At 44.5% G+C, this 14,452-nt stretch overlaps 1 protein-coding gene across 3 annotated transcripts in view; it reads right to left on the bottom strand.

Moving 5' to 3' along the window:
- Positions 1-1,397: 1,397 nt before the first annotated feature.
- Positions 1,398-14,452, bottom strand: part of fynb (FYN proto-oncogene, Src family tyrosine kinase b) — a 69,789-nt gene continuing 56,734 nt past the window's right edge. The window contains exons 8-14 of one of the 3 annotated variants that reach the window (XM_076755735.1): positions 11,172-11,336; positions 10,669-10,824; positions 8,983-9,162; positions 7,736-7,812; positions 6,453-6,606; positions 4,675-4,806; positions 1,398-3,009 (exon numbers count right to left, since the gene is read on the bottom strand). In XM_076755735.1, coding sequence (XP_076611850.1) covers positions 2,801-3,009; positions 4,675-4,806; positions 6,453-6,606; positions 7,736-7,812; positions 8,983-9,162; positions 10,669-10,824; positions 11,172-11,336 — 1,073 coding nt within the window. In that variant the 3' untranslated portion in view covers positions 1,398-2,800. The remainder of the gene's footprint in view (positions 3,010-4,674; positions 4,807-6,452; positions 6,607-7,735; positions 7,813-8,982; positions 9,163-10,668; positions 10,825-11,171; positions 11,337-14,452) is intronic. The other 2 variants (XM_076755734.1, XM_076755733.1) reach the window with 2 other exon arrangements.

A 14,452-nucleotide genomic window follows, 5' to 3' on the forward strand; every position in this document is an offset into this window, starting at 1 on the left:
TCCTCTGTGCAGCATCCTAAACCTTTGCTGTGGGTCTGTGTGTCAGTCTGTACAATACTGATACAACAATCCAACTCGACTTACTGTCAGCTCATGTGTTCCACCGCATCCACTGCACAAGAGGAATTTGGTTTTGGTGCCAACTGTGAACCAGCATTACATTTCAGCAGCATGTCCAGTTTGGTTGGATGTTTCATTAACAAACTGAGCTGCGTGGAAAGTCTGTGAGGACTCATGTGACATGGACCACAGCGCATGTGGAACTGGGTATTCCAAAGTGGGACAAAAGAGGGGCAAAAGTCTGCAAAAATACAAAGGGCAGAAACCTGCATGCACTGCTTCTTTCTCCTGCTCCATGCTCGATTATGACCACAGCACAGCATTCAGCTCTGTGTGTACTTGGCACCTGTTCTGTCTCTCTGCAGGAGCTCCACCTCACCTTTAGCCGGCACTTCACACCTCCACACTGTTTAACATGTCGCGCTGCAGGACACGCTGATGACCAGCCTGGTTAGTTGGCACAGAGGAATGTATGAAATGCCATAGGTGTAATACATAACATTAACAATTACTGAATTCCATTTAGCTGCTTCAGTTTCAGGGTTTTTTCTTAGTAAGAACTACAATTTTCCTGCCGTAACAAGTCAAAGAGTCCAATATGAAAAAGGTCGGCTAGAGAGTGGAATGATCCTTTAATATTCTCTAATATGATTCTCTTCAGTAAATCTACACTGAGTAAGAGTTACTTCTGATTTTAAGTGTTCATTTTTGGCATTTTGTAATTGTTACGTTTAAAAACAATCATTTAACGCTTAAGTGTTCACTGCACCTACACTTGTGTAGTGTAGTAGTGTAAAGGAACTGCTTCCCAAATGGAAGTAGTCATTATGTAGAATGGTTCATTTCAGAAAAAAAAAATACTGGATTGGGATTAGTGATGCATTAATTTCTAAGCATCACATAGTACCTAAAAATTGTACTTGAACAAAGCACTTGAGTAAATGTACTGAGTCACATTCCTACACTGCTCTACATTTACCTTATCTTTATACTTTAAAATGAACTGTTCTGATTTGGTTTTGTCTTGTAAGACGTCTCATTGATGTGACTTTATAAGAGAAATAGTGTGCTACAAATGGGGCTGTGTGGAGCTCAACCACTGTGGGTGTTAACCAGGCTAAACACCCATAACAGTGGCCATCGAGCTGCTTTACAGGAAGAGTGAGGGTTTATGGCCCCTGACAATACCAAATAGCTGGAGAACCTTGTTATGTCTTTTTTCTGAGATCACAAGAAAGATGTTCCTAAGCATACACACAGAAACATGCACACACACACCCAAAAGATGACCGGTTTAAGCATACAAACGCTGTCATGTGGAAAGGAAGTGTCTTGGAAAGAGTGTAAAATGTTTATTGTTCTTTTCTGAATTTCAAACGCCAAATCACCGAAATAACAAAACAAGTTATGTTAAAAAATGGAAATGACGAGATATAAAGGAGGGAAGTTAGCGACACTTAAAATCATTTAGCTGTACAACTGAAAAGTGAAGGGTTTCCATGGGCCACGAAACCATCTGCGTTAAGACCAGGACAGGGCTGGGTTCAATCCATCTTCAGCTCGGTGGCTTCCTCTCTCATGTGAGCTGCGACATGAATCGGCCCCAAACCTCTGCTGAACATACAGTACAACTGGCTCTCAAAGGATCACTTAAAAGGGTTAAATAAAAACAGAGTTTGTAAAACCCAAAGACTCAAATACTGAGAGAATATAACCTAAAACATAAGAGAAGGACTAACTCAGGAGGTGAAGTGGTCCAGGTTCGGCCGCAGGTCGGCGCTCTGCGGGCTCAAGTGGAGGACGAGCAGGAGACGAGGAAAACGCCACCGTCCACACGCCGACTTCCCGAAACACAAGCGTGCTGACGAGGAGCCGCCCCGGGAACGACTGCTCAAGTAAGACATACGTTCTCTCTTCTTAAATTAACTCAACCTTCCTTTCTTCCAGCTAAACGAAAACACTGGTGGTAGAAAGACAGAAATATTTCCACCCAAATTTTCTCAAAATTCAAAGCGTGGAGGGGTATGTTGAAAATCCTTACACGCTCGGCTGGAATTTACAAAAATGTGACATATAGAATTTGTAAAAGAGCCGTTTTCCGTACAGCAGCAGCCTAACAACTAGCGCTCTGAGAAAGCTTGGGGGGGGCAAGAAAAAAAAAGGCTGATGGGGGAGTGCGTCATGATCGTCTTCAGGAGCGTCTGCGATACTACCAACTGAAAAGTCAACAATAAAGCAGTAATCTGGGATGAATCTTTATACATGTTATGGGAAATGAGAAAAAAATATATCGAGGCTTCAGATTCAATCTCTAGAAAAGAACAGAGGAGCTACAGTATAATACAGATTAACTGTGCTGAAACGCTGCTCTTCCTTTGCCATTTTTAGCATTATTATTATTCTGTGCAGGAGAAAATAACATCTGAAACAGAAGCAAACAAATAAACTAAAACAAGCCTTTCTTATTTACATTGAATACAGGTTTCATTGCATTATCACAACCCCAGTTCACTTCGTCCATCCCCATCCCACCTCAACTTCCCTAATTATCACATTTGCAGAGTTCAGACACTAGGGGGCGTGTCAGAGACTGAGGGTTGTGTTTCAGGGGTTGGTGGTGGAACTGAAATGCTCGGGTCGAGCTGAGGAAGCTGTACAGATCCCTAAAATAAAGTCCTGGCTGGGAAGGCTCTTTTGTAACAGGCCCCAGCCCCGGGCCGACCCCCGGCAGGAGAGGGGCTTAGAGGTTGTCCCCGGGCTGGTACTGAGGCTCGGTGGCTGTGAAGTAGTCCTCCAAGAAGGCTTGCAGGTACTCGAAGGTGGGCCGCTCCTCGGCGTCCTTCTTCCAGCACTGCAGCATGAGCTCGTGCAGGGAGATGGGGCAGTCCTGGGGGCACGGCATCCTGTAGCCCCGCTCCACCTGCTCCAGCACCTCACGGTTGTTCATGCCTGAGAGTCAAACACATGCATGAGGTGAGTAACTGCCCCAGCGGCTCGGAAACACATCGATATGAGTGCAAATGTTTTTAAAGCAGCAGCAGGAGCTTCAGTCTAAAACGAGCTAACAGCTCACGAGACCAGACGCTGCATTCTTCATCGTCCAACCTGTGTTTTCCATCAGATAATGACAAGATCAGACCTCATGTGGAATCACTCTGACTTTGTCGTTGCCTTAAACTAGTTATGGTTTTTTTTTGACTATAATAAGACTGAAATATTCAGACCTTCAGTCAACTAAAACAGGATGAGGTTGACCAAATATGATCAACACTAATGAGGACGTTTGACACTAAATGAATAAATAGCTGACACTGGATTCAGCCTCGGTGACCTTCATCACAAACAGTCAGCCTCTCTCAAACCCCTCTGGTACCAGACTTTTCTCAACATGTTGACTCTGCAAAGATTTTTCTGTCTCTTTCGTCTCAAACCGGTCCTGTAAAGGAACCAGTTGTGTGGAAGCAAAATGAATGTTTTTACTCTACATTTGCACACACTCCTCTCACTGCTTTTGCTTAGTTACTGTTTTTATACATATTGTATTTAATTAATAGACTGATGGTCTGCTGTGGCTCTTCACAGCTGCAGAATAATGAATGAATCTACAGGGGGGACACACAGATAAGACAAAACGTCCATATTTCTTTTTTAATAAATGTTTTTTTTTTTTTTCCACAATTGCAATGTTGATTGTTAAACAGCACTAGCAGCGCAGCTCTATCGTGAGTTCCAGACTGGACCCTGGTCTAAGCTAGCCTCACAGTGCCACCACAGGGCCACAGAAGCAGAATTCAAACTGCAGTCTAGTTGTTGCATGCTGTCACTTTTTTACTTTCTGGAAGTTTATTTCAGTTACATTTGCTGAAAAGCAGGCGATGAAATGTTTGATGGACAGTGCCTTGTTTCTGGGAGCACTGCTAACAACCCGAACCACATCACAGTGCTGATCACAGCCACACATCTGCCTGTATCCTATTTAAACGTGTGAAGCTTTTGTTTTTTTCAGTATATACTTGTTTATTTGCACTCAAGTAGTTAATCTAATGACTACTTCCCAGCTATCTGAGTAAGGTAACGGTGCTTTCAGTACACAACTTGGCTCCTACCAACCCCTGTCAAGGACCCTGACTGCCTCTGAAAGCTGCTAACACATCTGTTAGCATGATGCTGCTCCCTCAGCTCATTGCGTGCTAACCTTCCTCACCTTCTCCCTGAAGCATAACCGGCCCACCAGCCCCATCTGGACAAACATGTGTTTCCCTCCCTGCATGGAGCTGCACTCTGAGTACACTCCGTGCCCTGGCCCGGACTCCCCCTCGCTTTCTCTTTTACTTTCTGTCTGAAATTCAAGTTGTCCCACGGGCAACAGCGGTAATTAAGGGTTATCTCACATTTTGGAAGGGCATGGAAGGTTACCCAAGCATTAAAGAACCTTTTACTCCCATAAACAGCAGGAGGGGCCGCCTGTTGTCATAGCACAAGCTGTGTGTGGTTTGGTAACAACTCAGAGGTTTCTCCTTATCAGGCCACTTTATCGACGTGTCCCGAGCGGCTCAAGGTGAAGCTACACCACAGCGAGCCTCTGCTGTCGGTTTAACCCTTCCTTCTCCTCACCTGGGTACGGCACCCGACCCTTGGTCACCAGCTCCGTCAGTAAGATGCCAAACGACCACACGTCCGATTTGATGGTGAATTTCCCGTACAGCGCAGCCTCTGGGGCGGTCCACTTGATGGGGAACTTTGCACCTGTGGGAGAGCAGATAAACATTAATAAAGTGAACTCTCAGTGAACTGTTCAGCCTGTGTTCTCTATGATCTTGTGTGGCTCTAGAGGAGCTTTTCTAAGTGTCCTTCTTACATAAGTGTGTGACAGACAGTCTGAATACATCATGGACATGTGAGCCCTGCGTTTGAGAAGAGCCACTCAGACATCAGCTGTGTCCACAGTGACAAGTGGATGATTCTAGTCCACAATCATAAAGTCCACAAACAGAGTAGAGTTTTTAATCATTAGTGTGTGTCAGTGAGCTTTACAGGCATGACCAGATGTCATTCATCAGTTTCAGCAATACAATCAAATTAACTACAGGGGGTAGACATAAACTAAGGTGCATCCATCCATTATTTCTAACTGCTCATCCCTCAGAGGGTCGCCTGGGTTCTGGAGCCAAGCCCAGTCGACGCTGGGCGAGAGGCGTGGTGCAGCCTGGAACGTTGCCAGTTCATCACAGGGCTGACACACAGAGACAAACAGCCATTCACACACTCGTGCACAGCTACGGGCAATTTAGAATCACCGATTAACCTAACCTGCATGTGGGAGGTGACCGGAGCACCTGGAGGAAACCCACGCAGACAGGCCACAGCTGTGAGGCGACGGTGCTAAGAGCCGCAGCTGTGAACCACTGCCCATATAAACTAATGTACTCGTTAATTAAAATGATCAGTTCTATGTGACTCACTGCAGCGGCACAGAACATACATGTGATTACGAACACTGCTATAACTTCTGTGATGTTACTTCCAGAATCTGACAGCTATAAAAAAAAAAGGTCCGACTGATTTTATTTGTCATGGGGAGAAGATGATGATGACAGCATTTTCTGAGCACAGACAAGCTGCACCAAACAGCTGCGATGAGCTCAAACTAACCACCAGGGAGATGACGGACATGTACGGCATACTGGGTGTTGACAAATACTTTTGTTATTGGTCAGTTAGTCTAACATGACCCGCAGCATGTAGCACCATATGAAAACCGTCTGTCATAGATGCTTCTGTTACTTTCTTTTTAGAAGAGAGATGACGGGGGAGAGAGAGATGCAACAGAGGGCTGGATCAAACATTATTGTTCATTGTCAGCGCCTGATTGGTTCCTGACCTCTGAATCGCTGCCTAAATCTCTGATTTTTTTTTCAGTTAGCTTTGGTGTTGTGATCACAGATGGCTGCCTGGTGAGAAAAACAACCATGCCAGTCACAGACCAGCGACCAGCGTAGATGAGAAAGATACAGCTGTGCAGGTCCACTCGAGAGTGTGGATACCTCAACCGGGTCCACATCTGGCTCCAGACACTCCAGACAGCTTCAATGGTCAATACTAGAATAACATTCATTTCTAGGAAACATCTGTCTGTCTGTGCGGCAGGGCGCGTCTGCTCTCCTTCAGCGTAACATGGAGAACATATTTGGAGCTGACTGACTGAGGCTTCATCGTTAACTATTTGTTAGTCATTTTGATTGTGGGTGCGCCGCAAATTTTGCAGCCCGCTGGGAGAATTTCCTCCATGACCTCATGCAGTCATACAGTCTGTGAATGTCTGTTGGTGGGAACATTACATATGTGCACTGAGCATCATTGTGTGTTTGTGGGAGAGCAGTGGGAAGCCCCACCTTGCCGAGCTGTGTATTCGTTGTCTTCGATGAGCCTGGCCAGGCCGAAGTCAGCAATCTTGCACACCAGGTTGTCTCCCACCAGGATGTTGGCAGAGCGCAGGTCTCTGTGGATGTAGTTCATCCTCTCGATGTAGGCCATGCCTGCTGCCACCTGGATCACAGCACAGGGAGCACGGCTGCATCAACACTGACTGAAAAAAACATCCTGGTATGGTTTCCTCTGAATGCTCCAACTGTCATTTGCTTCAGGAAATCGGAACGTTTTTTCTACATAATTACTGATTATATTAAAGCACTACTCCATATGTGACTTTCTGTGCATCAATAAATATTGTCTGGCAGAGAAAACAAAATGCCAATTCAATCCCCCACCTCAAAAAACAGTAACATCAGTAAACAGTAACAAAGATCTGTAGACAAGTGATTCTCCAGAGCGAGGAAGAGCTTGTTTAGGAGGCTTCGTTAAGAAAGAAGGTCTCCTGTATACCCCTGGGCTTTAGAAATGCCAGCAGTTCATGGCAGTTCTAATCAGGTTTAGGAGAAGTTTCATTCCACAGATATTCAACAGATATTCTCACACTGACTTATTACCTGCTAAAAAAAAAATTGGGTCAAAATAGGACGAGCTGCTGCCGGCTGAATATATTAGTGATATGAAAGGTTATACAGAGATAGACATTATAGGAATATGTGTTTATTTCTGTGCTATTCTACTGAATGAAGAAAAATAATAATAATAAGTGAATAAAACAGCATTTATGTTATGAGTAGTAATGGTAATGAGGCCTGAAACAAACAGTCAATCAATCAATCAATCAGTTGATTTAAAGGAAATGAATCTTCCACTATTTTGATTAGTTATATCAGTAATTTCTTAAGCAACAGTCTTTGGTTTCATCTCTTCGAATGGGATGTTTTGATCTTTTTCTTTGTCAGATATGATATTAAATGGAATATTTTGGCCATATCAAAGTTGGGCTTTAGGAAGAATGAGGGCATTTTAACTGTTTTCCAACACTGGCAACTGCATCAAAAACAGGGAGCGAAGAAGCAAAGGCTGGTCTCTAATACAAGCCTGTTTCAAACAAAAGCCTTATCCTCTCTGCAGTTGAGGTAAATAAAGTGTTTAGTATGGTTCTAAAGTATCTGAGTATCTCTTTTCTGTTGTTTCCAGGAAACTGAAAAAAGTGACTCCTGTTACTTTCATGTACCAGAAACAGAGCAGTGACCTCAACACAGTGCAGTGTCTGCAGATAAAACATGAACTGCTCCCGGTGTACCTGTGCTGCCATGTCCACCAGGTTAGGCAGCTTCAACCCTCGTCCCTCTCCGTCCTTCAAGAAGTCCAGCAGGCTTCCTGCAGCAGACAGAAACAGATGTCTGTTGTCAGTCCATGTACACAAACACACACTGAAGACACAAGCTATATGTCTTGGATACATCAGTGAATCTGTGGTGCCCTGTCGCTCCGCCCTTTACAGGAACTGATTGTAATTCAGCAATCACCAACCACAAGTAATAATCTGACATCTGAATGTTTTGATATGAGGTTTGTAATTTGCCTGTTGGACAGTTGGAGGGTAACTACAGGACCGAGCGACTTGATGATCACCACAAACACTTCAGACATTCATAAAATTTCACACTGGCTCTGCTTTTTGAAAACTCACTCTCCTCTCAAACTATACGGGCTGACCTAGATGTGGCAGTCTCTGCATGCAACAGACACAGTGATGCACATCAAAGTTTCCATTCTTGTGTTCTCTGGCGTTTAATGTGCATCCACAACTCTTTCTTGTGGGGGTTTCTAAATTCCTGTGTTTTAGAGGATTGTTTTGACGGCCTTAATCATCTTCAGTCTCTCTGAAACAAAGGCTTTCCCATACCAGAACAGCTGCTATTATTCTGACTAGAATGTAACAAAAACACTTGGATCAAAAACAAAGGCTACATGCATGCTTGTGCCATATGTTTAAGTACACACTAGCACATAAAGAGCAGTACAGTGCTTTACATTTTGACCATTTTGTACATTGTGCATCCATTTTTGATGGCAACTCAGGTGGAACAAAGCAAAGAGGTAAAAACTAACCCCATCAAATTTTTGCCCCACAAGCATTAGGGCTGTCCATTGACAGGTCAGTCCATCTATCAGCACTTTGGACCACAGCATTACTACATTAGATAACTATATTTACCGTATAGCATGTTATGCAGCAAAGCTTCAGGCCTCAAATTTCTAATAACCAGTTGGGATCAATTGAGTTGGGTCTTATTGCCGGTACATGCCAGGTTCAGGTCTCAGCTACACACCCCTGCAGGACTTTTTCCTTGAGACTTGGGGTCTCATGTTTTGATATCATTTCTTACAGCTCTGCTTTCCGTTAAACCGAAGGACATTCATATTAAACAAACTTCCTGAAACTCGATTATAAATTTGCAAAAACTCACTGACGCTTTTGCAAAGAATTGTTTGCATCCTGTTAGTGAGCAGTGTGGATAGATGCATGTGTTTGTCTTCATCTACCTTTGCCCATGTATTCTGTGACGATGTAAATGGGCTCCTCAGACACCACAGCGTAGAGCTGCACCAGCTTGTCGTGGCGGAGTTTCTTCATGATCTGAGCCTCCTCCAGGAAGGACTCAGGGGACATGGTGCCAGGCTTCAGAGTCTTCACCGCCACTTTAGTGGTGCCATTCCACGTTCCTGGCACACGCACACACATGCTGACATCAGTACAGCAGGAACATCGATTCATATTCAAATCGCGTCATTTCAAAGTCAGACTTGACATCTCTACCGTCTAACCTGAAGAGCTGATTGGCGGCTGAGAGTCGACGGTAGTCGAAAACAGGGGAAAAGTCTCGCTTTGAAATGACAATGAGGGAAACAGGCAACACAGAATGAGATCAGGAGGCACTATGAGAATCGGCTCATCATGCACAGAGGTTGTGCTGAAGGATAATTAAATGGGTTTGAGATTTAGAATGGACCTTGATTTGAAATGGCTTTTAAAAGTCAGGAGAGGGATCCAGCAGGGCTTTGAGAGCCACAATACACCAACACAGGAGCAGATAATCCTTTGTAGGATGATTAACAAAAGCAAGCCTGTAAGCTCCTCAGTGATTGCATGCCAGTTACCGTCACACAGCACGGCGATGCCACCAGTGTGCTCTGCCTCTAGCTACTGTGTTAGAGCACAAGATATGGATCACTGTAATCACTCCAATAAAGTAGTACTCCATTTATCTCATTCTGTGACAGTAATGGATGCAGGAATATTAGTAGTGACCCAAAGGGAAGACGGAGCCTTTCAGCTAACATTTGATCTACATATGTTTGCTGGGTTTGGGGGTTAAATTTAAGAGTAAGCTCCTAAATCAGAGTGGGCTTCTTGAGTGATGCAGCTGTGCGCATTTTGGGAGTCGGGATTGAGGGGGTGACAGTCACCTGCTGGGTTGTGAGGTAATAGGATCCAATGGCTGGGTGTTATCTGGGAGAGGCCCTATCCTCAGTATCTGTGCAGCTGGAATATGATAAGAATGCACAACCTCATGTTCTGCAGTATGGAAGTCCAAAATGGTCAACACGAAACATTTGGAAATAATAAACACTAAATTGTTAGAACGAAATTTTATGGTATATAAGAAATGCTCCTTCCAGCGTATGTGTTTTATTGACAGGAACACTGAGACACAGTGCAAACAAACTCGCCCTGGTGCCTTTAGTTTACTAGCTAATGACGGTTCTAGTAGCAGTCACACTGAAGAATAAAGACCACGCCATTTACATCTAAACAGACCAATGCTGACATTTTATTTTATTGTGTCCAAGCACATCCCCTGACTGGCTAATTAGCTATGTAGCCTTCAAACTGATGTTAGCACTGTGCCGTTTGCCCCTGGATATTGACTTGCTAGCTCTTTTAGCAAGCCAAGGTGGACAAGATAGATGTTTATGCTTAAACTGTGGATGAGAAGCAGGTACTGGCTTGTAATGTCATTGAACTAAATGCTAAAACATAGACATTTCAAGTCAAAGGATACATCATTTACAAAACTAAACTGCAGCAGGAAAAGTCCCCATTGCACAGTGCAATTAAACATTGATTGAATATTGACCATTTTGGAGTCCAGTACTTTAGAGTGTAGTCAATTAAATTATATCAAAGCAGATATATGGGGGTGGGGGCGGGGGTGGGGGAGTCCTTACCGTAAAACACATCAGCAAAACATCCTGTCCCCAGCTTTAGTTCCAACTCAAGTGCTTCTCTGCTGATCTCCCAGGCATCATGACTCAAGCCCACAGTGTCAGGAATGTAGTTCACACACACGCCCGTTAAATTAAAGCACAAACCATCCGCACTCTCTACAGGGGGAGGGAAGGCAAGGCACACAGGGTTAACTACCGCGGAGGGGAACATGCAGTGAGGGACATGGAAGGGAGCCATCTTTAGACTGCGAGAGCAGAGTTTCCTGACACACTGGATATTTTTCCACATGATTTTGGGAGGGAGAGCTCAGAAATAGAAGTATTTCCCTGGCAAAAGCCCCAAACTGAGAATTATCAAAATTTCCTGGCCCATTTTGTCATTTGATCTCCTCCCCTCCAAGGCCAGATTATTTTCCGGTGTTCTGGTGTCAGTCTGGTGTTTCTGCTGGCTCAGCGTGGCCCTTCCATGCGGCCTCTTTTTCTGGAGGCGACTGGATCCGTACCCATCCAGACCTCCCCAAACTGCCCGTTCCCAAGACGCTTGATGAGCTGCAGTGACTCCCGCGGGATCTCCCACACATCTTTGGTTTTGACGGACAGGTCGGCGAGGCGGGGCATCCCTTTGTGGCAGGGAACCACCAAGCGACAGCAGAGCCCGGCAGCTCGGTCTACAGACGCCACACAGCGATGCACAAATAAGAGCATAGAGAAAGATGCACAGAGAGTTAGCAGAGCCTTCTGCAGGAGAGAGAAAAGCCTCAAAGCAACGCCACTTGAAACAAGGACGACAAAGAGCAGCGTAAACACGAAATCCTTCCTGGATGGCACACAGGCTGCTTTCAGGTCAGGGGATCCAGCCGTAATCAGTCTAATATGCTCTCCATGATCCTTGCTGATGTTACGGTCTAGGATCGTATGATGCCTGACAGGCTGGGCACTATTTGTTGCGGGACACTTAAATAAACTAATATAGCTAGATGCAACTTTGCACTTGTGTTTTAGTGATAGGTTAAAAATGAAATGTTATCTTGAGCATGATTTTCAGCGCTGCACATCATTAATTATTTTTGTTGCGGCCTCATCTTGTTGATTGAATACGCAGTAAAAAGCATTTCACGCCGCACAGAAGCTGGAGTACCAAAGCAGAAAGTATAGGTTCTATGTTACAGCTCACTTTGGCTAATGGCAGCTACGACTTTACGATAATGGCGGTAATTTACGTAAAGAGACAGCTCCGGCCGTCAGTCCCTCGAGTCATCTAGGAAATGCACATCTACAGTCGTGGTTAAGCAAAGATGGAACGGAGGGACTTAAAGCGCCGTGAGAAGCATTAACAACCATGCTTGTTTAGGCAACAGAGTGGTACTCCAGCTGCTTCCATTTCGATCCTCTCTATTGGCTGTCACTGTAGCTGATGACACCGTCATCTGTGTCAAGAAATCAAACATCTCTTGCTTTTACTCTGGAGGAAGCTCTCATGTTTGCCCATGATTGATTAAACCAGTGGATTAGGGAATAGTTTCCGTTGGTACTTCCATGCTGATATCTAGTAATACTGCAGGGACAAAGTGACCTCTCTTCCCCCTCGCTGCCAGTGATAAGGCCCCAGGTTGTTTGCACGGGGCAGTAAAGATGAGATAAAGGCCTGCATCTCACCCGTGGGAGTGTTCAACCTGCAACTCGGCCATCAAAGCCCATCTGGGCCGCCTGCCTGCTGCCTCAGCTGCTCCACTCAGACATCAATACAGCTGTATGTTCACTCTGCTGGCTGTCATAAAACCTGTCAATACGTGGACCATATCTACACATCAAAACAGCCAGTGTTTCCTAGAAAGGTGAGGCAGCCTCAAATGATGAATTTTGTGCTTTGATTAGCGTAAGGTCAATCCATTAATCCCAGATGAAAAGCCTATTATACTTTAAAGGAAGGATGTGTCAGTGCTGGTTTCTGCGTCGCTGGTACAGTCACAGCGCTGAATTCAACTTGCTCAACTGGAGTTCGTCTGACACTCAGTTTTTGGTTTCCTCATGAAAAACATTTTATCTGTGAATCAAAGCCACTACACGGCTCTGAAATGAATAACCGAACCTGAGCGGTTTTGAACATCGCAAAGGCACCGATCCAACACGAGAGCAATGAATGAAAGCAACACACAGACTGCGCCAGGTTTCACCAAGATCATCTCATGTGCCTGCAGAGGAAGCTATAAGCATCATTTGAAAGGTGGAATAATCACATATACTTTTAATCTGTAGTGGCTTTAAAACACCATTATGCAACTTCTGCTGAACAGTGGCTGCTGTGGCCACAAGTAGCAAATGTAGGATATTAGTTCATGTCACATCATCTCTATGTTTTGTTTCATTTTCATAAGTACGATCCCAGATATGATCAGTATTCAGATGTGCAGCCTCGCAGAAGGCCACATATGTTGTTCCTTTATCGTCCTTTCAGATGCATCTGAGGAACAGCTGCAGTAAACGATGCCAGATATACTCTTTAGCTCTTTAAAGGCATGAAAAATAGAGGCAAGCAGAAAGCAATAAAAGCACAAGCCCTGAAAAGAGTCAAGGTTATTTGCAAAGACGTGTCGTCGGCCCCACACGTCATCAAGAGTGGTGATAAAATGCAGAGGGACGGTTAATGTGCCATGACACCAACACTACAGAAAATCCATGGTGTTGATTTTAGGGCTTAATCATCGATATGTCAATGTGCCAATTAGAGCATGACAGAAAAAATAGCATTTTCTCAGTGGGAGGAGACAGAGTGACAGAACACATGGAAGAATGAGAACACAGACTCAGATATGCATCATCATCATTACACAGAGTAAGAGCAAAAAAAACAAATGAGGACAAACTTCAGAAAGAGATGAGCAAAACAATAATTGCTGTCTCATCCTGTAAATGTGATTTTCAAATATGTGTCAGCGGCACAGATGCAGCGGTCGTCTCCTGACAGCACTCACAGCCCGGACGAGCGAGCCTGAACACACACGAGCTCACGGTGATGCAAACTGTATCTCTCTTTTCTCAGGAGGAGTGCTAACAAAGTGCCTTTCTGCTCCAGCTACGACATCACGTGTCTCGTTCGCTGCTCGGTGGTGCTGCATTTGAAAAGACTGTAAATCCTAATACATAAGAGCACGTGTGAGACAGCAAATGCGACTAATTTGACACACAGCAGCGTTCCATTTCTTTCCATTTGTGCCTCATGGTTAAGTGCCGCTTTTTTTTTTTTCCCTGTATGTGAAAATGTGCTGGCAGACCAGATGCAATTATAGTGTAACAGTGTCTGCTTAATGCATTCTGGATCAATCCAAGGAAATGGACACTGGACAGAGGAGAAGACTGACGGTGCTATTTTGGCTTGTGCATATCGGTCCACGGTGTCAACGCTCTGCCTCCATCAATGCCAACATCTGTCTGTTTGCCTTATTAATGGAGAGTGAGCCGTGCGATGCTTCATATATTTTTAGCCTGAGCCATATTATAGCCAGACTGCTGAGGGGCTGCCTCACCGTCAAGCTAATTTACAGTGCATCCCATGTTCTTTCAGTCCTGTAGGTCTTAAGCTGCACGAGGCAATGACTTTGTGTAAATCATAGATATAGATCACATGTTTTAAAGCTTTGCATCAGTGATGCAGCTAATTAAACCAATTCCAGACGCTGGGTATGGTCAAGATTGATGCTATAATATGATGTCACCTAATTTCTGGGTAATGAAGTCCTTCAGATGTTCAAGGCTGCTCAAAAGTCAAGCTTGCTAATACAGCTTT

The sequence above is a fragment of the Chaetodon auriga genome, chromosome 18 (genome assembly GCF_051107435.1).
Source record: "Chaetodon auriga isolate fChaAug3 chromosome 18, fChaAug3.hap1, whole genome shotgun sequence".
NCBI classification, from domain to species: domain Eukaryota; kingdom Metazoa; phylum Chordata; class Actinopteri; order Chaetodontiformes; family Chaetodontidae; genus Chaetodon; species Chaetodon auriga.